The sequence below is a fragment of the Perognathus longimembris genome, chromosome 3 (assembly GCF_023159225.1).
Source record: "Perognathus longimembris pacificus isolate PPM17 chromosome 3, ASM2315922v1, whole genome shotgun sequence".
In the NCBI taxonomy this organism is placed as follows: domain Eukaryota; kingdom Metazoa; phylum Chordata; class Mammalia; order Rodentia; family Heteromyidae; genus Perognathus; species Perognathus longimembris.
In genome coordinates, this window is record NC_063163.1 from 1,236,063 (window position 1) to 1,263,886 (window position 27,824).

The following is a 27,824-nucleotide window of genomic DNA, read 5'->3' on the forward strand; positions in this document are numbered from 1 at the left end:
AAAATAAAATTCAAAGTTAAAACAAAACCTGTGTTAGAAACTAGGTCCGAGTATGTTCCCGAGTTCTGCAAGCTGGCTTATCTGCCTCCGCCTCACAAGTAACCGCGGAATACCAGGGAAACGGCGATGCCCTCTATGGGTAGGCGAGACCAGGTGGGCTTACCTCACTTCGTGGAATGGGACTGCTTTCCTGAGATGAACGGACGTCGTTACCCGGGGATGGCCCTAAAGAGGTACAACGATTAGGTTAAAACCAGGGTGGCACCTCCGCAGAAGAGAAGAGCTTTAGAGTGAAGAAAGCTTGAAACGACTTTTAATAGTCCATGTTTTACCCTTTTTTATACTGCTTGAAGCCAGGCACTCGGGAGGCTTAGCTCTGAGGATCTCGGTTCAAAGCCAGTCCAGGCAGGGCGGTCGTGCCAAATCCTCCCGCCGGCCGCGGGGCTCGAACCCAGGACCTGGGCGGCCCGGGAGGGGGGGGGGGAGGGAAACAGCGCTCTACCACGTGACCCACGGCGGCCCCGCCCCCTCCGGCCTTCCCGGCCGGGCTCCGGGGAAAGGGGCGGCCCCAGCCCGCTGCCCGCCCGGGCTTCGTCACTAGGACGTGGGGGCGCTCGGGGCCCGCGGCCAGGCGCACACCTGCCGCCCGGAGCGCGGGCTTCCACACGGGGCTCCGGGGCGGGGCGCCGTTCCGCGGGCTGACGCCCATCCCCGCGGGGCCTCACAGCGCCTCTCCCGCCCCGCCCCGCCCCGCCGCCCCGCCCCGCCCCGCCCCGCCGCCCCGCCCCGCCCCGCCGCGCGCCGAGTCCGTCTAATCGTTACAGGTCCTTTCAGCTGTCCATCGCGGCCCAGCCCCGCCCCCACAGCCTCAGGCCCCGCCCTGGACGCAGCACCCGACCACCCCCACTCTCGCTCTTCGCGGCCTCAGGCTTCCATCCCGGCTAGGCCACGCCCCCTCCCCTTGCCCAGGCCCCGCCTCCTCCCCCCGCCGCCCGAGGCGTCCCGGTCAGCCGGCGCGCCCGGGCCCCGCCCCCGGCGCGCGCGGGCCCCGCCCCCGGCGCGCGCAGGCCCCGCCCCCGGCGCCCTAGCGGCGCGCTCGGCCGCGGGCGGGACGCGGCGGCGGCGGCGGCAGCGGCGGCGGCGGGGGCTCGGCGCTCCTCCTTTGTGCTCGGCGCGCCCGGCCGGCCTGCTCGCGTCCCGCGTCCCCTCAGCATGTCGGCGGCCGCGGGCGCGGGCGCGGAGGCGGGCGCCGAGGCGGGCTTCTCCAGCGAGGAGCTGCTGTCGCTCCGCTTCCCGCTGCACCGCGCCTGCCGCGACGGGGACCTGGCGGCGCTCGGCGCGCTGCTGCCGCGGACGCCGCGCGCGCAGCTGGCGGCCGAGGACTCCTTCTACGGGTGGACGCCCGTGCACTGGGCCGCGCACTTCGGCAAGGTGGGCGCGCCTCCCGGCGCCATCTTCCGCGGGCTCGCGGCGGGGCCCGGGCGGCTCGGGCTTCCCGCCCGGAGGGCGTGTGGGGCGGGGGTGGGGGCGGCCGGGGCCCCGGGGCGGGCGAGGCGGGCGATCCCCCCCCCCCGGGCCGCCGCCCGCTGGGCCCCGGTCCTCACCAGCCGAGGTCCGCGGACCCGGGCCTGCCGACCCCGGTCGGTCCCCGCCGCCCTCCCCCCCGCAGCCCGGAGGCCTCGGAGGCCCAGGGCCGGGCCGCGCTCCGGCGGTGCCGCACGCCTTCCCGCGCGCGCCCCGGGCCGGGGAGCCAGGCCGGGCCCCGGTGGTGCTCTCGGCGGGTGGGGGGAGGGGGAGGGGGCCCCCTTTCCATACCCACGGGGAGCCAGGGCCCCCCCCGTCCCCACGGGCGAACCTTCGCTGGAACTCTCCCGTGACGTCCTGCGTGCATGTAGGTGGAAAGTACTTTCCAGAACCGCAGACTTGGCTTCTGAATCGAACGTGCGTGCGTGTGTGCGTGTGCGCGCGTGTGTAGGCAGCAGGATTGAGTGGGGAGAGGAACGAGCGGCTTCCATTTCCTCTCCCCCCTTCCCCCGTGTTAAGTAGAACCTGCGCATCTTAGCACCCGTGAGCACGCTCATCCCCACCCCCACCCCGGGCCTCCAGACCCCGAGTGTTGAGTAAATCTGCACACTCCCACGTGTTGAGAGTCCAGTCACAAAAGCATTGCCCTGGCCTCCGGGAGGAGGACAAGGAGGACTGGGTGTGGGGGGGGCGGTACTTGTTCCGGTAGTAAAGTCCGCTTGGAGCCATTCCCTGCGTTATGGTGGGTGAGGTAGGAGGTAGGCCCTCGCTGTAAACAGCCTGTGGACTGCTGTGGACTCTTCGAGGCCAGCATGGTATCTGGACCTGCCCACAGCCTTGTCTTAGATTGCCCCGTTTCATTCACCTGTGGCATGCGGAGCTGAGCTGTGTTGTACCTTCCTCTCCTGTGCAGGGGTTTCTTGGAGGGCCACGTTTTCTTTCTATACATGCACAGTGTGGAAAAACATTTAAGAAAGCAATGTGCAGAGTGAGTCAGTAGAGTAGCCAGTGCTGCTTCGGCCAAGGTATGGGAAATTGTCTTGGCTTTCCACACAATTTTTTGTAACCTAGCCAACAGTTTATCACTGTGGTGTGTGTGTGTGTGTGTGTGTGTGTGTGTGTGTGTCCCTGCACATGCGCAGTGTACCAGGGCTTGAACTCAGGGCCTGGGCTCTGTCCCTCAGCTTTTTTTGCTGAAGGCTAGTTCTTTACCACTTGAGCCACAACCCCACTTCTGGCTTTTAGGTAGCTAATTGGAGGAAGGACTCTCACATTTTCCTGCCCTAGCTGGCTTTCAAACTTCAGTCCTCAGAGCTTAGCCTCCCTGAGTAGCTAGGGTTACAGACACGAGCCACTGGCACTGAGCTAATATTTTTACTCTATGTGCAAAAGTCCTAATAAAAACCTTTGAACAGTACACATGAATCATCTCTGACTTTCACTTCTTCAGCTGTAGGACGGTAAAAAATATTGTTTTGTTTGTAAAGTTTTTAAAAATACTTTTATTGTCTTCAAATCGTACAAAAGGAGCTGCCATGAAGCAGCTTAAGAATAGTGAGTCTTGGTCAGTGTCACCCTTCCACCATTATCACCCACCCCTCCCTCACTTCTCTTAATTTTGTAGGATATGTATGGACTTTGTTTGCCTTTTAACAAGGCAGTGTATGCATACAATACATCTTGGTCTGCGTCAGCCCTTCCACAATTTCATCCCCTTGCCCGACCCCTTTCCTTTATTTTTCTTCATTTTGTGGTAAATACAGTGAACTCATGACTTCATTCTTCTCTCTCCCCTTCTCTCATTCAACTTGAAGTGTTTTAAAGTCCTTATCTGTAGAAAGGCAAATTCTGTGGTTTGGAAGTTAAATTAACTTTCCTTCCCACCCCTCTTACAAAAGCTAGTTTCATAGCAAAATAAATTAATCCCATGGTCCCTTGCTTCATACAGGATTGTGCTTCCCTGAATGGCTAGGATGTCAGCTTGGGTCTCGTGAATAACAAGGTCAATAAAATCTTGGACATGTTAAAAAAAATAATGCTCCCTGTTTCTGCTTGGCCATTTTCTAAGTAAGGACAGGGGAAAAATTCTAAATGCCTTTTTAAAGTTTTCATAAGATTGAGGAGGAAGTACACATTTATTCTCTTGAAAGAAAAAAAATTGGGAAGAGAAAGGCCCCTTGTGACCACTGGAGTCTAGGTTATTGTGGAGTATCAACAGTAGGCTGACCTGTCTGCCTGCTTTCCTCCCCTTCCCCCATTTCAAAGTTGGAGTGCTTAATCCAGTTGGTGAGAGCCGGAGCCACGCTGAACACCTCCACCACACGTTATGCCCAGACCCCAGCCCACATTGCTGCTTTCGGGGGACATCCTCAGTGCCTAGTCTGGCTCATTCAAGCGGGGGCCAACATTAACAAACCGGTAAGACTTTCCTTTCGTGCATTGTCTTAAATTGAGGCCTTAATCAGTTTGGTATATTTCCTGAGGCCAGCTGGAATTAACTCCTTTGGTTATCTCAGATGATAGACTCTTTCTAGAAGCATGCCTTCTGTCTGTAGTGTGCCTTCACCTATTATTTGTCTCACTTTTTAGTGCTTCTGAGATCTGGTGATTTCCCCAAGGTCACAGCTCGTAATTGAAGGGGGTTGGCTTGGAGCCCAGATTTCCTGGCTTGTGTTCCAAGTTGCCTTACCTTAACTTCACACATAGGCTGTAAAAACCCACTCTGCGTAGCAAAAGGATGGCTGAAGTCCACTTGGAGTTGCATTTGTGTTGCTTCAGCCGAAAGTTAGAGATACAGAAAAGTCACTCTCATTTCCTGAGGGAGAAGTGAAAACACTACATGGTCTGTATTTAAGATTTTACAACTGGGTGCTAGCGGCTCACGCCTGTAGTCCTACTTACTCAGGAGACTGAGATCTGAGGATCGTGGTTCGAAGCCAGCCCAGGCAGGAAAGCCCTTGAGACTGTTGCCTCCAAATGTTTCGGGTGGTAGGGTACTAGCATTGAGCATAGGAATTCAGGGACAGCTCTCAGGCCCTGAATTCAAAAAGAAATTCTTAAAAAAGAAATAAATAAAAGAAGTATGCAGTGTATACATGTGCCAAGGTTTTCATAGGAGTTTGTATTTAAGGTCAAGTGTAAAGATGGCGGTGTATGTTTGTGCCAGGGTTTTCGTGGTAAATATATTGAGCTCTTTTTCACTTGGGTGAATACCAGCCCTTAACTTGTTAGCTCTGGGTAGAGAAGCATTCAGCGGCTGGGTTGTAGCTGGCGTGTCCTGGGCATTGTGCTGCAGTGTGCCAGTGTTTTTCTAGGTGTTCTACGCTTTTCTACTTATCATCATTAAGGTCCTGTGTTTACAAAGGAACTCTTTCCTCCTTGCCATTTTTCTTTCCTAAGGTTCTTTCTTTTATCATAATAACCAGGTGTAAAATAGATGAACTATGTTCATCTATCCACTTAAAGGGCAAGTTGAGAAAAGGGTTGCAAGGCATCATGGGCAAGCTGCTCACAATGGCTAGTAGAAATGACAGTATTGAGAAGAGGCCTGGGGTCTCGAACCTGAAGAGTAGAGACATTTTGTTTTTATTTCTTAGGCTTTTCGTGCTCCCTTTCCTTCCTTTCCTCTCCACTCACATTTCCTTAGATGTATGTTTCTCTGCTTCTTTGTTGCTTTAATTCCTGTGAATTGTCTCCTGTGTATCTACCTTGCTGAACAGCAGCCTGTCTGCCTGTTTACCACTTCTGAGTAACAGATGAAGAAATGTCTGTGCAGTGATATGTCAGCGTATCATTTATTAAATAATCAATATTTCAACTACCACCATCAGGCAAGGAGTGAGCTCAGCCCCCCAGGCATGGTTAAGCTGACCATATCTCCCCCACCTCTGCTGTTAAAGGTACAATTAGCACAGGGCAAACTTAAGGAGGATTACAAGAAAGTAGATTACAGAGCACATGAGAAAGGGTAGATGACAAAAGACAGGAAGCACTAACACGGTTTCAGTAAGGGATCCAGGAATTCCCTCCCTAAGCTAAGAGCACTCAGGGGCTCTGTCTGTTCACAGGAATTAGTGCAAAAGGTCAAACGTAGTAATCCTGTGTCTTCCAGCCAGTAGTTTTCCATTGTATTCATACTTGAGGCATGCCTTCGAGTCTCCTGCAGCCAGTCACAGTCCCCACAGGCTCTAGAGTTCCCACATCCATTAACAGCACATCCTGTACTCTTGGCTTCCGGACATTGCTCCCAATGCCGTGTTGCTCTAGCCTCACAGAGGCACTTGACCGTGTGACTCAGTCTCCATCAGTACCGATGGACAATACTGGGAGCGGGTGAGGGAAGAGGTGGCACTGTCCAAAAAGAAATGTACTCATTGCCTGCTTGTGTAACTACAACCCCTTCCTACATCACTGTATAGTAACAATTTTTAAAATCCAAAAGAAGGACAATAACTCCATGAACGTACATGATATGGAATCTGAATACAGAATGTTAAATTTTACACATCACATTCAGTGTGGTCTAAAGAAATCGGTCGTTTTTCAGACATTGTTCAGTTCAGAAAGAGCTCTCCAAGCAGTGTCTGGAAGCAGCTGTATATTGTGCACTGACACCGAGCGTGTGGGCTGGAGGTGTGCCAGGGTGCCCCGCCCTGCCCTTCCTGTGCCTCCAGGTCACCGCCTTGCGCACTGTGCTCCCCGGTACAGAACCCCAGATCTTCTCTCCTCAGTCTTGCATGTACTCAAATGCGTAGCCCCTGTCTCTGCACTTGTGCTGGTGTTGAGGGAACCCTTCTTAAGCATCCTAGAATTTCTGTCGTCACAGTGTATGGAGCTGACGCTAGTTGGTGCTCTAACTGGGTGGACCAGGGCCTCTTCTCCTGTCTCCCGAGATAACTCTTGAGCTGCGCTAGCACCTGTGGGTCCGTCCTGAGGTAGGACAGTTTATCTACTTTCCCACTTTAGCAAGCCAGGTCGGGATTTGTCTTTGCTGCTAGAGCGCTTTAACTTCGGACCCACCTTAGATTTCTTCTGCTTATTTGTGGGCATGTTCCCTGCTGGCAGTCCACATTCATTTTCTTCTTGGCCATCTGTCAGATGAGCTGTGAGATGACAGAAAACTGCTGTCTGGCTCCTCATTATAGGCGTCCCCAAAGAGGAAATAAAGCTGTCTTTCATGAGATGTATTTTTAGTGCCTATGTTAACCAGTCCTGCCATGTATTTGTTTGCAAGCCATCTCCAGTTTGTGCTGTTTCTATTAGAAGTTGAACATCAAAGTGCCCTGCCTGTCTTCTTTCTTCTAGAGTGTTCCATAGTTCTAGAATCTTGGTGCAAACTTACTGGAAAGTGAACGTGACAAAACGTTTATTCAAATGAAAGTGAAAATAAAATATGCTGCAGGGCTCATGGGCCCGAGGAAGGCTCCGGAGCCTGTAGGATTCCCAACCGAGTTTCCTTTACCTCAGCAGCTGTTTGTCTCTGCTCATACCCTATTCTCTTTCTAAAATAGTGTAGCCAATCCTGAGTTTTTCCTCATATTTTAACGTTAGCTTTGAGAATGTTTTTTTCTTCTCATCCATCCTCTTTAGGAAGAAGGTAGTTTGTTCTTTTAAATAGGAGTTCACTAGATAGCTCCTGGATAGTCACCACAAACGAGGTTGGCCATTCTGTCCCCTTTGAAAGGGAACTTCCTGTCTGGAGTTTTATGCCACCTTTTATTCCTCTTAGGCCCTGCTGAGGTCTGTGCCACCCTCCTAACAGGCATGCATTACTGTGTTTTCTTTACGCCTCAGCTTTCCTTGAAAATTCATGTGCACTAGGGAGGAGCTCAGAAATTTTGGCTTAGTTTATGAATGAGCTGTTTTCCCAGTGCCGTATACCATACCCAATTATCATTCCTACTTTTTGTCTTTATTCCGTGCTGTGCCAACTGTAGCTCCCAGCAGCACTGAAATGGGATTGAAGTACTGCCCTAGTTTTGTTGTCAGGCTTTCCTAGACAAAGCCCTGTACTAATGTTTCTAGCAGAAATGATCCCTTCACTTGATTGCTTGGATGATTAACTATTTGCTGTGTTTGTCTTTTACTGACCTGATAGCCTAGGAATATTGTATTTCAGGGTTTTGTTTTTTTATTTATCCATGCAGTATAATTTTTGGATAATTTTCCAGTGTTTTCCCTATGCCTGTTCACTCCTGCCTTTGTCCCTTGACGCCTTCTCCAGTGTCTTTACTAACATAGAGGTCTGTTTTGAGTAGGAAGCTTGTCCTGTCTGACCTTGTGTCCTTCCTTCTCTTTGTCCCACCCTCTGACCTCAAACTATCTGCCTAGCATATGCTTCCCCAGGCAGAGACCGATATTTTGTCTGGTGAGCACTGTGGTAGCAGAAGATGAACGTGGCTGAACTGGAAATGAAGCTTTATGTGCTGTTAATTGGGCTAGATTGCTGCTCTAATGTGAAGTTCTCTTAACTTACGTGACAGTGATTTGGAGTTTACATACAATACGTTGTGCTGTGATTTAGGATAAAATGACTTACAAATCACCAGTGAGAGCATTCACGCTGTCACCGCAGGAGAGGCCAGCGGAATTTTGGTCGTTGATCTGCAGCTTGACATTGTGGAGGGAACCTCACCCCTCCCCACTCCTGTCTTCCCTCACATACATCTCTTTGTGTGTTCTGTTCTGTTTCAAATTTTGCTCCCCACCGTGGGAAGGCATCTCCGGTTTTCAATGCGAAAGGTTTTGTTAGACCTGAGTGAGTGTGTTGTATGTTTCAGGACTGTGAGGGGGAAACTCCCATTCACAAGGCGGCCCGGTCAGGGAGCCTGGAGTGCATCAGTGTCCTGGTTACCAACGGGGCTCATGCTGAGTAAGTACCTTTCATTATTCCTCCCAGCTAGACACGTAGTCAAAGTGTGCTAGTGAAAGGGAGCCCTAGAAGCTTGTGTGTACAGGGAATACAGTTTGATCAGCTGCTGTTCGTAAGGAAAATTACAAGTTGTCCATGAACAGAAGGATCCTTCTTTCACAGTAGCCTCAGTGGTTGTGCTGAGAGAGCAGATTAATTCGTTTGGGAGGAAAGCCACTTGGTTAGAGTTGGAAGTGGACAGCTGACCTTGCCACTCGTTAGTTATGGCACTGTGGCAGATCTTCACATTTCCGAACAAGAACAAGGCTCTTGGTGGGCATAGAACCTCTTCAGGCCTCTCCAGCTCTGAACAGTCCTGAGGACTGTGACTTTTAAGTCTTGATTTCTTCATCTTGGGAAATGTGAGACCATTATTACATTCTAAAGCCAGTTATGACTTAATGGTTCCTTTATAAGATGGAACTGTGGACATTGAAGACTTGGGACTTGGGGTAGATACTTCAAACCTCAGGTTTTGATAAATGATGGGATTCGGGATATCAGCTAGCTAAATTATAGTCTTAGCATTTGGCTTTTAATTGTTAATAAAAAATGTGATCTTGTATGCAGATTATTAGGTAGCCATTTTATTAGGTAGCATAAAATTCACCTGTTTTAAATTTCTCTTGAAGATTTGCATATTACAAAACTTTCTTTTTCTGCAGTTCACAGCATTAACAAAATGGATCCGGTTTTCCTTCCCTAAATGTCAAGTGTAAGCTATAGCCCTATCATAACCAAAATAACTGTAATACCAGCTTTTTAAATTTACCTTAAATGTTACAAGTAATTATTAATTAGACATCACTTTCTTCTAATGAGAATATGGAATTTTAGGCTCTGGGAGAAGTGAAAGCCACACACTGGTTTAACCTTTAGGTTTCCAATTCCTTGTTTGACTCTGTGTTACAATAAATACCGGACATAGAGCCTGGACAGACAGCAAAACCGTATAGGTTGAGCCATCTAGGCATGTCTGGGTAGACGAGACCATGCCCACGAGCTCAGCTCCTCAGCACCTGTCTAGTACCGTGGGCAGCATTTGCCATTAGTTTGAGCTTCCGTCCTTTGCTTTTGTAATAAGTTAGTGTAATACATATGGCCTGTATTAACTGCTCATTGCAGGTACCCACCCTTGTGACTTCATACGTAGTTATGACAAGGTAATGTAAAAACAGTTGACAATGTGATTTTAAAAACATGATTCTCAAATACTTTAAAATTGCAGATGAAATTGTATTCGCTGTGCCAAAAATATAGTCATATGGCATAATTGATTAACTTGCTTAATTATTATGGGAATAACGGATAATTAAAATTAGATCTCTTATTTTCTAAACAACACTCTGCTTGGTCCTAAACATTTTATTACAAAGATGTTACTTACATTCATTTTAATGGATAGCTTAATCCTTAGAGCCAATAAATATCACTGTCCTTTTTTATAGTAGGTGTCTTTTGAAATATGAGCCTCTTTTATTTATACTTCTGTCCTTGGTTACAGGACCCTCAAGTGTCTCTTTTCCACCAGGTGTGGCTGGGCCTGGCCAGTCTGTTCCCCTCCTCAGTACAGGAGCCTCCCCTCGAGACCCTGCATTATGGTGACTGCCCTGGACTGAGCTTTCACTTTTTTTTTTTAGAAGAAATATTAGCCTGAGCTACCTAGCCAAAAGCAATTCTTAAAAATTACCTTTGGCCTGGAGATAGAACACAAGTAATCATGATTTGTTGCCATTATGTATGTGGTTATTTAATTTAGTCTTAACAGTTAGTTAAAATGTCAGTTTTGCTGGTAAGCTTAAGTTAAAATTTTCTTTGTGATAGCTTATGAACATTTATTGTATAGCTTAGCAGTATGAATTCCCAAGCTGATGATACTTAGGTCTGTCTTGTTCCCTGTGATGTTGCTCATATGGATAAGTGTAGTCCTAGCAAATTTATACCTTTTGAGATCAGAGGTATAGAATTACTTATTCCCCCCACTGCCTCCCAGTTCAAGATGGATCAGATTATTGTGTATTCTACAGTATTTAAGAGAAGTTTTTCCTATGAATAGATTAAAAGCTGCCTCATACCACTATTTAAAAAAATAATTTGGGGCTGGGAATATGGCCTAGTGGTAGAGTGCTCACCTCGCATACATGAAGCCCCAGGTTTGATTCCTCAGCACCACATACATAGAAAAAGCCAGAGGTGGTGCTGTGGCTCAAGAGGTAGAGTGCTAGCCTTGAGCAAAAAGAAGCCAGGGAACAGTACTCAGGCCCTGAGTCCAAGCCCCAGGCAAAAATAAATAAATAATATAATATAATAATAATAATTTTGCTCTTGATTCCTGTTGTTTTTCATCCATCTGCTATCTGACAGTGGCCCACAGCCTAAACACAGTTGTTTTGGTCCCCAGGCAGTGAGGCAGTGTCCTAAGTGTCTGTGGCCAGAACGGCTGTCGTAACTTACTTGTTAATGTAGGTTGCACCCTAAGGTAACGCATTTCAGCTGCTGTGCATCGTATTAAATTTTCTAGCACCACACGTGAGTATTTTAATGGACTTTTGTTTTCTTCTCTTAATTTAAATCTGAGTTTTGGTGCCAAGTTATCTTTTTCACGTGCATTTCCGTGTCTGGCATATGTAATGGCAGTTAACACTTAACCATTACATCTAAAACTTAAAATACACAGGATTAAGTCTCGGTCCTTTACCGGACTACATGTTTGTGTGCCTTCAAGTATCTAAGCCTGTGCCAAAGTTACTTGTGGCTGTCCTTAATCTTCTTTTGTCTTTACCCTTATATTTTGATTAGAAGAAGGGCCTATGCCAAGACAGAAAAATATCCCCTCATTTCTTTCTTTGGATGATATAATAAATTAACAGCGTAAGATTAGGATAATATGATTTTGAAGGAAGACTCCAAAATTTGGTGACTATCTGCTACTACTTCTTACTGCTAACATCTATTGCTTTGGTAGCAGATCTTGAGCTGCGCTTTGACGACTCTGTCTTTTATTTTCTTGAGAGGGAATGTGGGGAATGTTTGCATAGCAGCTACCTGTATTACAGCTTTGCTTATTTCTTTAGGTAAAAATAAAGGGACTTTAAAGATGAGAGAGTCACTTGGACCACAGACACTTTGACTCCTATCTAAATCACACTTGGTGCGGGTGCCAGCCTGATACTCTACCCTCTGCAGGAAAGGATTTTTTTAGAATCCCTATGTTCTGTGGTCACCCGATCAAGCTGCCCACCTTCTGTGGATAAAATTAAACTCGAGGAACCTCGCCAACTATGCCCATTAGGCTTTGTTGCCTAAATAAGAATGTGGGCACGGTTAACAGACAGTCCTGCAAGACCAGCAGGAGAACATTTAGTCATCTTTAGTTAAGACAGAAGAGGTTGTGTGCTTCAACAAAGACACGAGCGAATTTAGAATTGCAGCTGTTACAGGCCAGAAATGCAACCCAGGCTGGCTGTCGCAGCCACTCATTTTTGAAATTTGTTGGCTCTTCAGAAATGATATTCCTCTTACAACACGAGATTTATTAGAATTTTGATTAAACTAGTTATGTTATAGATGCTCTGAACTAGTCTACCTCATATTCTGGAACTTGCTTCCGTGTCTGACGCTCACTTCTGCAGACTTGTCTGGTCTTGCTACTTCCTGCTCCTTTTCCTTCACCCAGAGGCCACAGGATGGAGGTGGCAGCTTCAGTCAGTTCTGCCCACCAGACAGGAGGGCATGCCCACATTTCGCCTGTCCGTGCTCCGTAGCCATTGGCAGAGTCAGCTGAAAGTTGTGACCGTTTTTTATACAAGCTTGAATAGCATACAGATTTCCGTATCTCTTTCACCCTCACTTTTATATGAAGATGATACTTGTATATCAAAGCAGTAGTTTCTAAATCCCAGTGCTCCTCTCCTTTGCTGTTTGATCAGACTTCACGGATGATGCTTTTTATGTTTTATGTATGCAAACAGTTGTGGCTCAGTTGCAGTATAAAACTGCCCTTGGTAAATGAACTTGAAAACTTGGCACCAAATTTATTCAGGTAGAAACTTTGAAAAAATTATTCCTTCCTGTTGTTAACTGAACGATATGTATAAGCTCTATGATTATATATAAAAGTTGGATTCCAAAGGGTTAAAAATATACGTGTAAATTTTATTTAACGGAAGTAATTTCAGATGTTTCTAATGTTTTGACTGTACAAATGGACATTTAGTAATGTTTTTATCTTTTTTTTTAATGATTCCATTTATTTGCTTATTTCCATCTAGGAATAGTTACTAATGTATTTGCGATACAGCATACCAAATTTTAAAGTAACCAGAATCGTGAGTTTATGGCTTTTAGTCCATCTGTTAAACTTTTGTTGAAATATTTGACCTATTTAAATTGGCTTCATGCTAAAGTTAGCAGAGGTGATGCAAGGCAGCACTGCCAAGCAGTGCTCCTGTCAGGGTGCTCACACACCAGTGGCCTAGCTCCGTGACTGCTTCTGCAACTCGTGTGTGTATGTATTTTTAATCCAGATGTTGCCTGCCAATGTGATCCCGTATTATTTAAGTTTCCTGTGTATAGAGCATTGCCCGTTGACGTCACGCAGAAGATTCTGAATCTGTAAAAACCACACGTGTCAATGTTTTACAGCTGCGTAATTCGAATTGACTTGGTTTTTTCAAGTCACCCTAGAAAGGGGGAGCATTCCTATAGAAACTGCTGAAACTGCCACAGGTGCTTCGCCGACACCTTACGGTTGTGGCATTGAATGTTCAGTATCGCTTCCTTTCTGCACACAAGGCGTACTGTGGAGGTATTTGTTGCGGTGATTGGTTTTAATGCTAATCTAGGCATTCAGATATAGATTCTTTAGATTTGCATGCTTTGCTTACCCTAATTTATGATATCTACCTTTTTATTTGTAAACTAACCATAGCTAAATTGAGATCAGAATTTTAACAGAAATTTTATTTGTGTAAACATTGTGGTTATCCTTGTCACATGGCATTAAGAAAAAGAAATCATTCTGAGGGTGGTATGACACCTCAGGTTCCCAAAACTGTTTCCTAATCTGCTCTGATCAAATGGCTTCTGGGTCCTGGCATTGTGGCACTGTAAGTGGAAACCCGGGTGGACACAGCTGACCTCAGCGTGGAGCTAGCTCATTCGGAGGACTTCTTAGGTATAGTAACATTTACATACTGCCTATGGTTTGACTCATTTCTGCCAGTCATCTGACAGAATAGTAAATTTATAAGGAAGATTTGTTCTGTCTTCTCTGGTGCTCGTCTTTCAAAGACCAGCCCCGAGGGCTGCGTATGGTCCAGTGGCAGAACGTTCATTTAGCATACACGGAGCTGTGGGTTTGTTCCCGGCACAGGGCGCTGTGAGCACAGACAGCAGTATAGGAAGGGTTAGGACTGCTTCTGGTCTCAGTGAGGGTGACACACGGTAGCATGGTTCCCTAAGGAGGAGCAGCATCCAAACATTGAGGTGATGGTTGAATTCTTTTAAATGGCTGCCGTTTTCAAAGCTGTCTCGATGGATGTTGGACCAGAGGGCAGGGCAGAGCTCTCAAGGGACTTCCTAGACTACTCCTTGGTTGCCAGATGTGGACAGAGAGAAAGAAGCCTGTTAGTCACCTCCAGGTGCTAAATTCAGAGACCATGTGTTGTAAAGATAAAGTCTGAAAGCTCAGTGTGTACACGGGCATTCTTCCATCCAGTTGAAAGCTCCCTTCAGACCTGTGGGTAGATGTTGCAGGCCGGAAACTTTGTCCTGTCGGCTGGTCCGACTTGCTCCTTTGGTCTCTGCCTTGGGACACACGGCGGCTGGTCCGACTTGCTCCTTTGGTCTCTGCCTTGGGACACACGGCGTGACTTATCCATCTTTCCTCTGAGCTCTTCTTTTAGTTAAAATAAATGTAGAAAACAGTGCCAGAACCACACCAAAGTGGGGTTGGTCCTCAATGAGGTAGTTACGTGCAGTAGTATGTACTTGAGAGTGACCAGGTGAGGTTGGGGGCCGGTGGGCAGGCCTGGGTGTACCCCCGGCAGTCTGCACACTGCCTGCCCTTCACCAGTCTCCTGGCCGAGTGGGCATTCAGATGGAACTCGAGGCGCTGCTTAGCTTACAGTCCACTGAAGAGCACTGTCCCGTCGGGTCTGTCGTAAGTACTCCTGTCTGTCCTGACTACTCATCTCTGTATCCTTTGATGTTAGAGTGAGACCCGGACTTAGCATCGCAGAAATGATCATTTGATGAACTTTGCTTATAGTCTCCGTCCATGTTTTCTAAGTCAAAAGCGGTTTTTGATTTTCACGTAGAGCTTGTGTGCGGTTTGGTGGGAGTTGGCCTGCCGTGGACCGAGAGCTACACGCAGTGCTTGTGTCCTCCCAGTAACAAGCAGGTCCTCGTGCTGGAAAGGTGTGTGTAGTTCACTTTGGTGTTTTAGTTCATGAAAAATTAAAGTGGTAGTATGACTATTCATCAGAATTCACAGCCATAAAGTCTTACAGAGAACGAAAGGGTAATTTTAGTTCCTAACAATCCTATACAGAATTACCTTTTACTTAGAGGAGAATTTTTATCAAATTACTGTGGATCTCAAGTCTTCTTTTATGTCTCATTAAATTGGACTTGGGTTTTCCTTCCAATTGTATACTACATTTCTTTATCTCATGCTTTCAGAGTGAATGAATGTCCAAAAACATCTTTTTTCATTTCTGAGGCTAGAGCTTTAGCTCAGCTTGGAAATATGAAAATAAAAGGAACTTGAAAGGATAAATATATGAATTTAAAAGGATATGCTTATCTTCTTAAAAGCCTTTGTCCCTGACTGTGTAGTTGTTGCTCTCAGATTGTTTTTGCCTGAGCAGTAGCCAAAGCAGGGTTTGGGTTGTTTTTGTCTGGCACTAAGGAGGCCTTTATTTGACCATGTTTTGGCAGGGCCTGCAGCCTGGTTGGCTAAAAGGTCTGGGAGCTGTCTTTGCTGCTCAGCACCTCTTGTGTCCATTTATCAGCCTGCAGTCACAACGCCAGCTGTTGGGGGTTGAATTCGTGGGAAGCCCCACCCCCTCCCGTCCCTCAGGGACGTCAGGGAGCAGCTGTTGTCGCCTTGCTTTCTTTTTTCTTTTTAAGATAAATTAAACTTTATTTGGAATTTTGAGGGAGCCCCATTTTTACATTTTGCTATTGTTATTGCACAGGTGGCATACAGAGGAGTTTCAGTTACATAAGGCTGCCTCACTTTCAGTCTTAGTCTTCTCACACTTACACGTTTGGCCGATGGTTTCATATTTTATTCAAATCTGTTAAGAAAATTCCTCCAACACTTGCTCCCTGGTGAGTCTCAGTTATGACAGAGGACGCGAGGACTTTACCTTTTAGTGTTTTAGCTAGAAGGGGAATAGGGGCAGCCGAGGAGACGGTTTCCAGGGCAGTGTGACAGGCCGCCCAAAGCACTGGGAGGCCAGCGGGTGACACTGCAGATCCCCTATACAAGGCCCCGAAGGCCAGAGAGCCTGCTTTTCAGACACGGAGTCTAATCAGTGGTAGCTCATTGTAATGCCAGAGCGCCCCCAAACCTCCACTTAGAGTGCCACGTGTCAGCTGAATCCTGATTGGTTGCTAAGCCAAGACTTTGTTTGAAAGAAGCCACTTCCTGTAAATGCCACGGACAATGCTAGTTTTATGTTTTGTTTGTTATGATTTACTCAAGCTAAAGGATAATGTAGAATTCAGCTTCAGGTGAAGTCTGAAGTAGCTTAAATTTAAATTCTTCAGACTGGTATGTGATTTTGAGAAGTTAAATAGGAAGATGCCTTTTTACATTTAGTGTCGTGATTTTTAAATTGATATCTCCCCAATCTTGCTTAGAAGTCACATATGTATTAGAGAAGATAGTTACTGAGTGAGGGTGATTAACTACTCCCTCAATGAGGATTTTTGTAAATTGGCTTTTCCATATCGCTTCAGATAGATAGTCAGTTCAGCGGGAACAGAGACCAGACTCGACGCCAGCGGGGTTTAATTCAGTGTTTTTGTGTTGTACAGCCTGAGAAATGCCAGTGGCCTGACCGCAGCAGACATTGCCCAAACGCAGGGTTTCCGAGAGTGCACCCAGTTTCTCTTGAGCCTCCGGAACCACCACCTGAGCCGTTTCTATCATAATGGCGCTTTGAGTGGGAGTCACGAGAGTGTGTTTCCCGATGGCGTTAGTGTGGGAACAAATCGGAAGCGATGCCTGGAGCACGTGGGATCCTGCGGAGTGAAGAAGGCTAGAATTGGAGGTGAGACTGCTTGGGGTGGGGGGGAGCGGGGGCTTCCGCCTTAGCAGGCCTCCTCTTCCACCAGGACGCGCGGCAGGGGGCGGAGCTGTCCCGGGTGGCCAGTGTGGTGACGAGGGCTGGCGGGGCACCGCCCGCATGTGCTTTCCTTGTTGTGTGTGTTAGAAATGCAACAATTAAAAAAGAAATCTGCCACCAAGCCTGTTTTTTTAAAAAAAATTTCTTTGGAGTATTTCTGAGCTTATAAAAATTGCTCATGATCTGAGACTAAAACTTGTATCATGTCACCACAGGCAGAGGGTGTGACCTCGTCCCTGTGGCATAGGTAGTACAAGTTCACCTATTCGATTCAAGTTGAGCAAGGTATTCTTTCTTAAAGACAGTTTTGGAGTTTTGCATCATCGCAGCCACTGGTCACTCCCTCCCTTCCACAGACGGAGCGCCAGTGCTTGCTCCTAAAACCCCTAGCCAGAGACAGACGTCTCAACTGCCCGCGCTTGCTCAGGAAACCCCTTAACCAGAGATCAGTGTCTGGCGTGACCAGAGCATCGAGCAACAGGAGACCCACGAGTGTGAAGCCCGTTGAAATCACACACTCGGGCGAGACTTGCTGAGGCTGGCCACAAGTGTCCATGGCTTTGGAAGGATTGCAGCCAGCGTGGACAGGTGGCTGCGGGGCCCCGTGCCAGCCCCACTCACCACAACCAGTGCTGCTAGCAGAGCCCTGCCTTTGCTGTGAAGCTGCGTTTGTATGGCACGGCTGCTTAAATTTCACCACTAAAAATTCCCTGTGGGGGCTGGGAATGTAGCCTAGTGGTAGAGTGCTTGCCTAGCATGTGTGAAGCCCTGGGTTCCATTCCCCAGCACCACATACACAGAAAAAGCCAGAGCTGGTGCTGTGGCTCAAGTGGCAGAGTGCAGCCTTGAGCAAAAAGAAGCCAGGGACAGTGCTCAGGCCCTGAGTTCAAGCCCCAGGACGGACAAAAAAGAACTCTTTGTGACTTTGTCACTTTTGTAAAAATTTGTGTGCATAGGAATGTGTGCAGATTTGAATGCAGTAGTTTATCAAAACCAAGCTTTTTTTTTTTTGAGTTATAGGCCTAATAATTCTAGAAAAGACCCATAAAAGTCATGAACATGGCATGAAGGTATGCATCAATTTCAGAATGGTAATTTTTTTAAATGAATTGTCCACTGTCATTTGTACCACATTCTAGTGTATTTAAAATACATTTTAAAAGCCCTTTAAAGCTGGGTGCTGGTGGTTCACACCTATAATCCTAGCTACTCAAGAGGCTGAGATCTGAGGATTGCAGTTCGAAGCCATCTCAGGCAAGAAAGTCCATGAGACTCTAAACTCCAGCTAACTACCCAAAAAAGCCAGAACTGGACCTAGGACCAAGTGGTAAAGCACTAGCCTTGAGCAAAAAGAAGCTTAAGGACAGCACTCAGACCCTGAGTGCAAGCCTCTGGACAACTTAAAAAAAAAAATCCCTTTAGAAGCATCTATCTTAACTAGGGGCAGGGAGGTGCAGAGATCAAGAGGGTTGTAGTTCAAGGCAAGACTGGGCAAAAATGTCACAAGATCTTGTCTCAATAAATAAAAAGGGCTTGGGGCTGGGAATGTGGCCTAGTGGTAAAGTGCTCGCCTCGTAAATCAAAAGGGCATCCCAGCTAAAACGTTCACAAGACCCACCTACCCACCCCAGAAAAAAAAATGGGCTGTGGTGGCGTGTGGGTCTGTTGTCACGCCTTCATCAGATAGCAAACAGGATCACCATCCAAACACGTGCCTGACTCATCAGGAAGCAGACAGTATCTCAAAAATAGCTAGCGCAAAAAGGTGGACGTATGGCTCATAGAGTAGGGCACCTGCCTACCAGCCACAAGGCTCTGCGCTCAAACCCCAGTATCACCCTGAAGAAGTGTCTACTTTTAAAAACAGTAATTTGCAATTTCTCTTAGTGCCTGATTAATATAATGAGGTGGTGTTTAGTGTTGGCCTTTTATACCCTCATATATGTGTTGTACATACATCTATATGTTGTAAATAGCCTTTGAAAATGGTTTATGGTTTGTTTTCCCTTGTTAAATTTAAATTGTGTCTTTAAAAGTTCTCACTAATTAGATTGTTTTTAATTAGATTCAGAAATACTAGACCCTAGGGAATACCTTAAACTAGTCTCAGAGTTTTTCATGTCAGTTGAATTTGCCAATTTCTAATTGCTTAAGTATTGTGAGGATTATTTCTGAAGGATTCCTTAAGTCTCCTAAAGGTTTTTTCCTGCACAGATTTGGCTGGAGTCCTGCTGATTGCTAGTTGACCAGTGGGTACAGTGGTAGAGGTTCGGGAGCCCTTCCCCCGCAGGACGGCTTCCTCCTCAGCCTGGGGGGTGCTTGTGAGGAAACCATGGGTGGTCCAGCGGGCTTGTCTCGGGGGACAGGGCGGGAGGGCAGGGCGAGCTGAGGCTGGGGACGCACGGGACACCTGACTTTGAGCTCTCCCCTCCTGTCTCTGACTTGTCTGCTCTCGGTGACTCTGTGGCTGGTCTCCTAGCACTGCTCATCCGCCAGCCCTTCCTGCGGCTCAGAGCCCCGGGGTGTGGCCCTCGTGCACCTGTGTGTTAGGCTCAGCAGGGTATTCCCATTCCTTCCCCTGCTGCTCTTGCGTGGAGTGCCAGGGCCCTGTGGCACAGTCATCAGAACACCTGTGTGCCCAGTCACAGGCGTCTTGAGTGGCTTGGGGTTACATAGCCTTGTAGTTGGCGATTCCAATCAGGTTGCTTGCTTGCGTGGTCATTGCTGCTTTTTGTTTCCATTGGATGGAAGTTTCGCTCGGCCTGGATTACTCACTTTGTTAAACTTTTTTATTTTCATGCCACAGTAAGAATAAAAGTATTTACCCATTCAGGCATATAAAAATACTTTTAGAAATAGATTTACATATAAAAGTTTTACAAAAGTGGAACTTGGTCTTCATTTTCCTCCACTTACTTAAAAAAAAAAATTAGCCAGGGGCTGGGGATATAGCCTAGTGGCAAGAGTGCCTGCCTCGGATACACGAGGCCCTAGGTTCGATTCCCCAGCACCACATATACAGAAAACGGCCAGAAGCGGCGCTGTGGCTCAAGTGGCAGAGTGCTAGCCTTGAGCGGGAAGAAGCCAGGGACAGTGCTCAGGCCCTGAGTCCAAGGCCCAGGACTGGCCAAAAAAAAAAAAAAAAAATTAGCCAGGTTCTAGTGGCTCGCCTATAATCCTAACTAGACTTGGAGGCCAGCCCACCCAGAACGCCTGAGACACCTCAGTCTCCAAAATAATCACCAAAAGGCTAGAGGCATGATTCACATGGTAGAGCGCCAACCAGGCAAGCCAACTGAGTAAGCACCAGACCTTGAATTTAACTGACCACCCTGGGCTCTCCAGGCAAAGAATCGTAGATACATAGTTTGGACTTCGTTCATTTAAGCCTGTTTTGTCCTACAATCTTAGAATCACAAGTAATGATTTAAGGTATAGAATTTGTATTCGTGAAAGGAACACCTCACATTTTTCTGGCTAAGCCAGCTCTTGAAGGAGTCCTGTAAAACATGCTTTTGTTTTGAACTTGAGGTCACGTTCCCACTTTACCATAGAAATAGTATCTCTGCTTTCAAGCCTTGTGAGTTGGGGCTGTTTTCCCTTGGGAAACACCATGATATAAAACATCCTAAGTGAACAGTAACAAACCAGGCCTAAAGTTACTCAAGTCCTGGGTACAGTTTGGCCAGAATGGAGACAACAGATATGGGCACAAGTTCTTCGAGCAGCCCGTTGTGATGAAGAGCACCTGAGGGGCATGGGGTTTGCCCTTTGGATCAGTGCAAGTTTGCTGCTGTGTGTGGATGTACCCTTTTGCTGATCAGACGTTCGCATTAGGACAGCTGAACCTCGGAACAACAGCTCCCTACCCCTTCTCTGTCGATTTGGGTTTGTTAGTGTTCCGGGCTAAGCACAGTCAATGCACATTGTACATAGGTATCCCTGGAAAGTCTCGGATCCTTGTTAGGAAAGAATGCCAGGCTCTTCTCTGGTTGTTGGTCCATGCCAGAGGCCTCCTTGCTATGACTGGAAGCCACTGTCTAGAGAGCAGGACGGCCATTGTCTCCAGTTTGTATTCTGTTGATTTAGAGCCTCAGTGCTTGATGAAAAGGCATCTGCAGTACTGTGATTTGATTTAAAGCCAGCCCTGGAAAGTTTCCCAGGACACTTTTTCTCAGGATGCATTTAACAGGAATAAAGGATCTCTGTTTTTGTTTTCTTCATTGCTCCTGAACATACACAAAGGTTGAAGAGCCGTGGCTGGGCGTGGTAGTGGCCTACACTTGAACCCCAGCTACTTGCTGTGTGAAGGTAGGTGCAAGGCCAGCCCAGGCAACGGCTAGCAGGACTCTTCCTAGCAGAACAATAGTCTGGGTGCAGTGGTCCATGCCTCCAGTCCCAGCTTGTTCCAGCTGGAAAGCTTACCTGAAAAAGCAGAAGGACTGGAGATGAGGCACAGGGACAGAGCACGTCCACCCTGAGTTCAGTCCCAGTACCGCACAGTGGAAAAGAACTCAGGACCAAGCCCGTTGGTAAAGAACAGATGTTTGCGAATTGCCTTAACATGAGGTGCCTAAAAGAAAATACCTTGCACATGTACCTTTTCAATTCCTTCAGGTTGCTAGATCGTAACCCACTTTCGCTTCTCTCTGTAGTGTTCTCAGATTTGCAGTGGGGAGCGTGCCTTCTCGGTATGGTGGCCTCCTCTGTATCCCTAGAGACATGGTTTTATAGGCACACATTCCACCATAAGGATTACAGTGTCACCTCTGTAGTCTGTCCTTGACCCATGGTGGACACGCCTCTTGGTGGTGTTTGGTGTCTTCTCATGTCCCCTGAGCTCTCCGCTGTTGGAACTCCAGTGCTGGCAGGAGTCCACGCCCCACGCAAGGTCCACCCTGTAGTCGAAGAACCTTTCTTTGAACCTCGAGTGCTGGCTAATAAAGTGGACCTTGGAGCTGGGTGTGCTGGAGGTTCTTAATCCCAGCACCGCAGAGCGAGAGGCAGGAGGCTCACCAGTTTGAGGACAGCCTGGCCTATCCCTATAACCAGAGCCCGGCCCGAACCCAAGACAGAAAACCGGATGCTTCCGTCGCCACCCTTGATTCTCCAGGGCAGGTGGAAAGGGAAGAGGGTGTGTTGTGTGTGCTCCTTTGGGGGAGTCGGAGCCCCCTGCAGCTGGTGTCCCCAGTGGTACACGCACACGTGGCCAGTGAAGATCCCACCGCCTGCCTGGCCTGACTTGACACTCACCGGAGGCCACTTCACAGGCATCCTTGGCACACTGGGTGTGTGCCCTGTGGTCACAGGGACCTCCCCCAGTGGGCGGGGCTCGGCTAGCCAGCAGCAGGCCACACTGACGCAGACCCCTCCTGAGACGGGGGGCACAGGCCTCTCTTCCCAGACACGGCCTGTGAGCTTGCATGGAGCGCGTGCGGCAGGTGCTCTGGCTGAGGCGGACGCAGCCCAGATCCCGTGGGGGGGGGGGTAGGGGGGCACGAGAGGCCGCTCCAGCCAGCTCACTTACACGGCTCACACCGCTTAGGAAATCCTAGTGGTGAGGTGTGCCTGCAACCGGGAGGGCATCTGTTGCGGTACTGAAGAAATGGAGGGGCTATCAGTGTAAAACTGCCGGGTGCCAGCATTCAGATCGGTGATGGCGGGGAATCGCGCCGCAGAGGCTTGCTGGGGGCTTGCCGGTGTGTTCTCACGCTGGCTGCTTACTGCTGACGTTGGAGAGCCTTCCCTTCTTACCCTGCTTTGTTCAAGATGGCCTTACAACGCCGGCACCCACCGAACTGAACCGTGTCAGGAGACCCTGGTGAGGGATTTGCTTTGCGACGAATTGAGCCTCCATCCCAACAGTTCAGTTTGAGCCCCCCACAGGCTCCCCCGGTGCCGGCTGCTCCCACCCGTGGTGGCCTGGCTCCCCCTCCGGGGTCACGCAGCCCTCCTGCCCGAGAGCCTCCCGTGCGGTGGGGGTTGCTAGACTGCAACTCTCTTGGGTCCTGGGCACAGTGAAGAAGAGAAGAAGGCCGCACCTGCTTCGCGAGGCACTTCCCCCCATCCTAAGCTGGTGTTTTTAAAACCTGCTTCCCGGAGGGGTGGCCTTACAAAGATGACTCCGCCTGCCGTGTCACGCCGTGAACGTCGACGCTCGGCAGGCGCTGGGCCGCCGCAGCTAGGACTGCCTGTGTCTGCTTGGCGCGCTGTCTGCATGGAGTGGGGCGGTATGGGCCAGTGGGCGCCGCAGAGAGGAGGAGCCGCCGCCGCCCCACATCACCCACAGCTCCCGCCACCCTGCACGCTGCCCCTCTGGGAAGGGGGAGCCCTGGGGAGCAGTATGGGACTGGCCGTCCGTTGCAAGTGACTCGTGCTTCTGAAATTAGCGCTAAAGCCACACAGCTCAGTTCCCTATTTTTAAATGCATTGCTCCAAGCTATTTGTATTCTTCGGCCCAGAAATGGCTCTAAATAGTTCAGAATATGGAGTGCACCGGAGATATTTGTGTATAAAGGGAAAGGAAGTGGCATAAGCAGCTCTGGGGGAATTAGGCGTGGCATTGGCTGAAGTGAAGATTCCCAGGGGTTTTTGTGCTGCTTCTGGGGCTTGGAATCAGGACCTTGCACTGTCACTGCTTTTTTGCTCCCAGCTGGCACTCTACCCCCTTGAGACCCACCTCCAGTTCTGGCTTTTTTTCTGGTTCGCTGGAGATAAGAGTCTCCAGGATTTGTCTTCTAGGGGCTGGCTTTGAACCTTGATCCTCAGAACTCTGCCTTCTGAGTAACATAGATGTAAGCCAGTGGTGCCAGGTTGAATGAAAGGGTCTTTGGAAATTACTTGATGTGGGCGTCGTGCCGTGGTAAATAAGTAAAGCAAGTTAAGACTTTTAGGATCCTTTTTTGAGTTTAAAAACCATTTTTATTGACATTAGAAGCCTCTGGCCACATGACCGAGGTCTCATAAGCAGTGGCCCCAGGCGGCGGCGACTCCGTGCTTCTTGGAATTGCACTGTTCTGTGCACTTTTCTGTGGCTTGGGCCTCAGACCAGATGTGATGCAGACAGGCTGCTCTTGGGTGTGAGTAGGGGGGTGTGCACGCATGCGGGTGCATTGTGCACGCACGTGTGTGACAAGGCCCACACTTAGACTCTCACTCAGCTTTATTGCCCATGACTGGTGCTCTATCACTTGAACCACACATTGAGTCAGCACTGTGCTGGGTTTCTCAGACTCACATGCTCAGGCTGGCTTTGCACTGTGACTTTCAGATCTCAGCCTCCTGAGTAGATTACAGAACATTACAGGTATAAACCCCCAGTGCACTCCCAGATCTTCCTGATGCCTTTTTTTTTTTTTTTTCCTGTCAGTTGTGAGGCTTGAACTCATGACCTGGATGCTGCCTCTGCTGCTACTGCTCTCCCACTTTGAGTCACAGCTCCACTTCTGGGTTTTTTGTTTTGTTTTGTTTGTTTGTTTTCCAGTCCTGGGGCTTGGACCCGGGGCCTAAGCACTGTCCCTGGCTTCTTTTTGCTCAAGGCTAGCACTCTACGTCTTGAGCCAGAGTGCCACTTCTGGCTTTTCTGTTTCTGTGGAGCTGGGGCTTCATGAACGCAAGGCTAACACTCTACCACTAGGCCACATTCCCAGCCCCTCCACTTCTGGTTTTTCAATGGTTAATTGGAGATATGAGGAGTCTCTTGGGGACTTTTCTGTCCAGGCTGGCTTCAAACCTCCATCCTCAGCTCTCAGCCTCCTGAGAAGCTAGGATTACAGGTGTGAGCCACTAGCGCCCAGCCTGATGCCTTTTGTTAGTGGAATTAGTGAATTTTCGTAAACTTCAAGATGGCTTTTTCAGTGGTTTTAAGTTGAGAATTGTTCTCCGAAGAGTCTCTTGATGTTCTCAAAAGGGCAGTCAGAATGTTTGCTATCAAGTAAATCTAGACAGGGGATCTAGAATTTATGGCTTTTAATTGAAACCATGTTTCAAGAGATATAATTTATTGCGGAAAGTAATTTCTCCCTGATATTCAAAGTTCATTCATGACCTTTGCTTTTTTTGATTACTTGACAGCTTTGAAGTCATCAGTGCTGCTCAGCTTTGTCTTTAGGATCTTTCTAAAACATCTTTGTTTCTGTGCAGCTCCAAGCCTGGACTATGCCATGCCACTAGTGAACGGTGAGATTGAAGACGACGCGGACAAAATGCACATTGATAGAGAGCTTGCCGCTGAAACAGGTGGGAGTGGACAGTTTCCTGTTGGCTGCACCAACAGCCCAGTGGTCGAAGACACCGAACCACAGGAGAGTGGTTCTGTTGGACCCAAAGAAATAGAAATATATACTGTTTCAGCAATGCAGACCCCTTGTCGTTGCAAGAATCAGTATGCATATTATTTCTGACAGCAGTTTCAAACTTGTCTGCACTTGGTTGTCGGGTATCTTTTAAGAACTGTTACATTGTAATTTGCATCTCTTAGGCAGGTGTATAGAGCCACAGATCAGTGTTGGTGCGTTCTGTGGATGTGATAAATTTATGTAAGTGCAGTCTTGCCGTCCTCATTCAAGCTTTTGCTTAATGTGCCTTGCTTATTTTTAATGAGGTTTGCGGTTTTACTGCTCTGATCTCACCTGGGGCAAATGTACTGAATGCTGTTAATGCTGGTGTCCACCGGAGACCCTGCAGCTCGCTGGTAACACGGATACTGGCGGCCCTGACGTGTGCCCCTTCATGCCAGAATGGTATCCTCTGCCCTAAGAGCATTCAGTTGCAGTGCATAGCTTCACAAAACATTTTACACGAGAAAGTGTGTAGCACATGCAAGCTAATCATTGCATTTTAAAAGACAAGCTCAGCTCCTCTTAGCACTTAGAAGTTCCAAGGGATTTCTCTATTTAGTCCATGCTTTGGTTCACCTTTCTGTTTCACCTAGGTGACCTGAGAAGTATTTTGGCTTTTTTGTTTTGTTTTGTTGCTATATCTTCATGTTAATTTTTTTGTAGTTAAACTAAGCTATTTCGGTATGCTAAGTTTCTCATTAGGAGTAAAAACTCTTGTGCTTTGTTTCCCTGGCCCACACGAAAGCACCATTTCCATAAACTGAGTGGAACATGTGGAGTTCTTCTGGGAGCTGTGGATTGTTCCAAGTACGGCCAGCCCTCCGCCCCATAACTAAATGAAATAAATGGGGGACTTGCCACCTGTTTTGAACAGATAGTATATTGAAACTTAATCTTTTCTGTGGTTTGGGGCTATTTGCTTGACTAGGGATGGAATCTAGAACGCGAAGCCTGGTTAGCCCAGGCGGAAGCAACCTCTGTGGGTCAGCGGGGGTGGGGGGGGTGCGTGGCTGGTCTGCAGGCTTCCCTGGTCACCTCCGCCCACCCGCCACGTCTTCCCCACAGCTTGCAGCGCTGGGAGAAGACAGTTTGCGGGAGCTGCCGCCTCCTTTTGAAGAGAAGGGACACCGGTCTCAGGCTGCCCTTCCTGACGTACTTGTACTCATCTTCAGGCTTGTTTGTTCTGGCCAAAAATTTTTTAAAGGGCTTCTCAAATGTGATATGGTAAATTACCTGAGGAACCACATTTTGAAGGGTCGAATCATGGAGTGTTTATTAGAGCGTTAGCAGACTGCAGGCAGCCAGTTATCACAGAGGCCCGCAGCCCGCAAATGCCCTTCACGCTGTCAGGAGACGGGACAGAGAGGAAAGAGAGCAGAAGCAAGGCCCACAAGCCGATTCAGCTCCCGCGGAGAGCTGAGGCGGGACGGACGCCGTGGTGACCGGAGACCAGCCAGGAGACAGGATGCAAACCGGGAGACGTGTGGTGTGTGGCGGGACAGTGCCCAAGCTGGTCTAACCCTAAATAGGGGCGGGCCGGGGAGCAGGGTCACAGGAAGCTCCCAGTCCCAGGCACTTGACTGACAGGTTCAGTAACCTTTAGGCCAGGTGCCCCCCCCCCCCCCATCACCTGAGGGTGGGACTTCCCTTCCTCTAGGAATTCAGGCACACCCATGGGCGGACCTTACAATTCACCATCTGGCCGTGGATGGTGCTGGCCAGATCTGACCTCCTTACTTCAACAGTACCTTTGTATTTTGAATGCCCCTCATTCGAGGACCTCAGAAGGGCTTGTAAGAGGACAGTGCCCGTGCCGGCCCAGCTCCTTGCTGTGTGCCGGAGGTGCGGAAGGCCTGGCCGGCCAGCTCAAGGCAGATGGGCGTGCTATGGTGCGCCACCTACAGGCAGTGGCGGCGGCGGCGGCCGCTCTCTCGGCTTCTGACACTCCTCCCAGGACAGGCCAGGGCCTTGAATGTGCACAAAGCAGTGAGACTGTGTTACTTGAGCTGCATATTAGAGATCTGCTTACTTTGTGTCAGTAAACTGTACACACTCAGTGATGATAACCAAAGCTGCCATGGTATTCATGAGCTTTATCTAAACTCTAGGAGTGGTGCTTTGTACTTTGTTTCTGAAAAAATAATATGTTTTGCCCTGGGAATAGCATTCTTTTTTTTTAATTTATGTTGTATTTAGCTCTTGAAATCCTTGTTTCCTAGCCCCAACTTGTAACTAGAAAAGCTGTCACTTAATTTGGTAAAGCCCTACATCTTTAGCAAATGTACAGCAGTTATTAAGTTACAATCGTTGCTTAAATTGCAGAAACAAAGGTGGGGGAATATTGTTCAGTGAACAGCTGGGACTGTTTGACTGCAGGAAGTCTGGCAGGACACACAGGCCTCTCTCAGGTTTGGGGGGATGGGTAGACAGGAAGTCCTTGGGGAGAACCCCGTCAGGAAAGTCAGAGTGTTTACAGTGTGCCCTCCTTCCAAAGGCTGCTAGAACACAGCTCTTCTGTTGATTGATACCATGCCTTACTTGGACAGCTTAGCACAAATGTGATAAAATTTAATATTACTGGTGGGCACCTGAGGCCCACACCTGTCAACTTAGCTACTTTGAAGGCAGAAAATGGAAAAAATGTAAGGTTCACTAGAAAGGATGTCCACCACATGGTTCACGCAGAAAGGA

At 48.4% G+C, this 27,824-nt stretch overlaps 1 protein-coding gene across 2 annotated transcripts in view; it reads left to right on the forward strand.

Moving 5' to 3' along the window:
- The first annotated feature begins 1,161 nt into the window (after positions 1-1,161).
- Positions 1,162-27,824, forward strand: part of Ankrd10 (ankyrin repeat domain 10) — a 29,502-nt gene continuing 2,839 nt past the window's right edge. The window contains exons 1-5 of one of the 2 annotated variants that reach the window (XM_048341081.1): positions 1,162-1,431; positions 3,790-3,942; positions 8,304-8,395; positions 16,484-16,719; positions 24,937-25,032. In XM_048341081.1, coding sequence (XP_048197038.1) covers positions 1,213-1,431; positions 3,790-3,942; positions 8,304-8,395; positions 16,484-16,719; positions 24,937-25,032 — 796 coding nt within the window. In that variant the 5' untranslated portion in view covers positions 1,162-1,212. Of the gene's footprint in view, positions 1,432-3,789; positions 3,943-8,303; positions 8,396-13,629; positions 14,855-16,483; positions 16,720-24,936; positions 25,033-27,824 lie in introns of those variants that run through there. The other variant, XM_048341082.1, reaches the window with a different exon arrangement.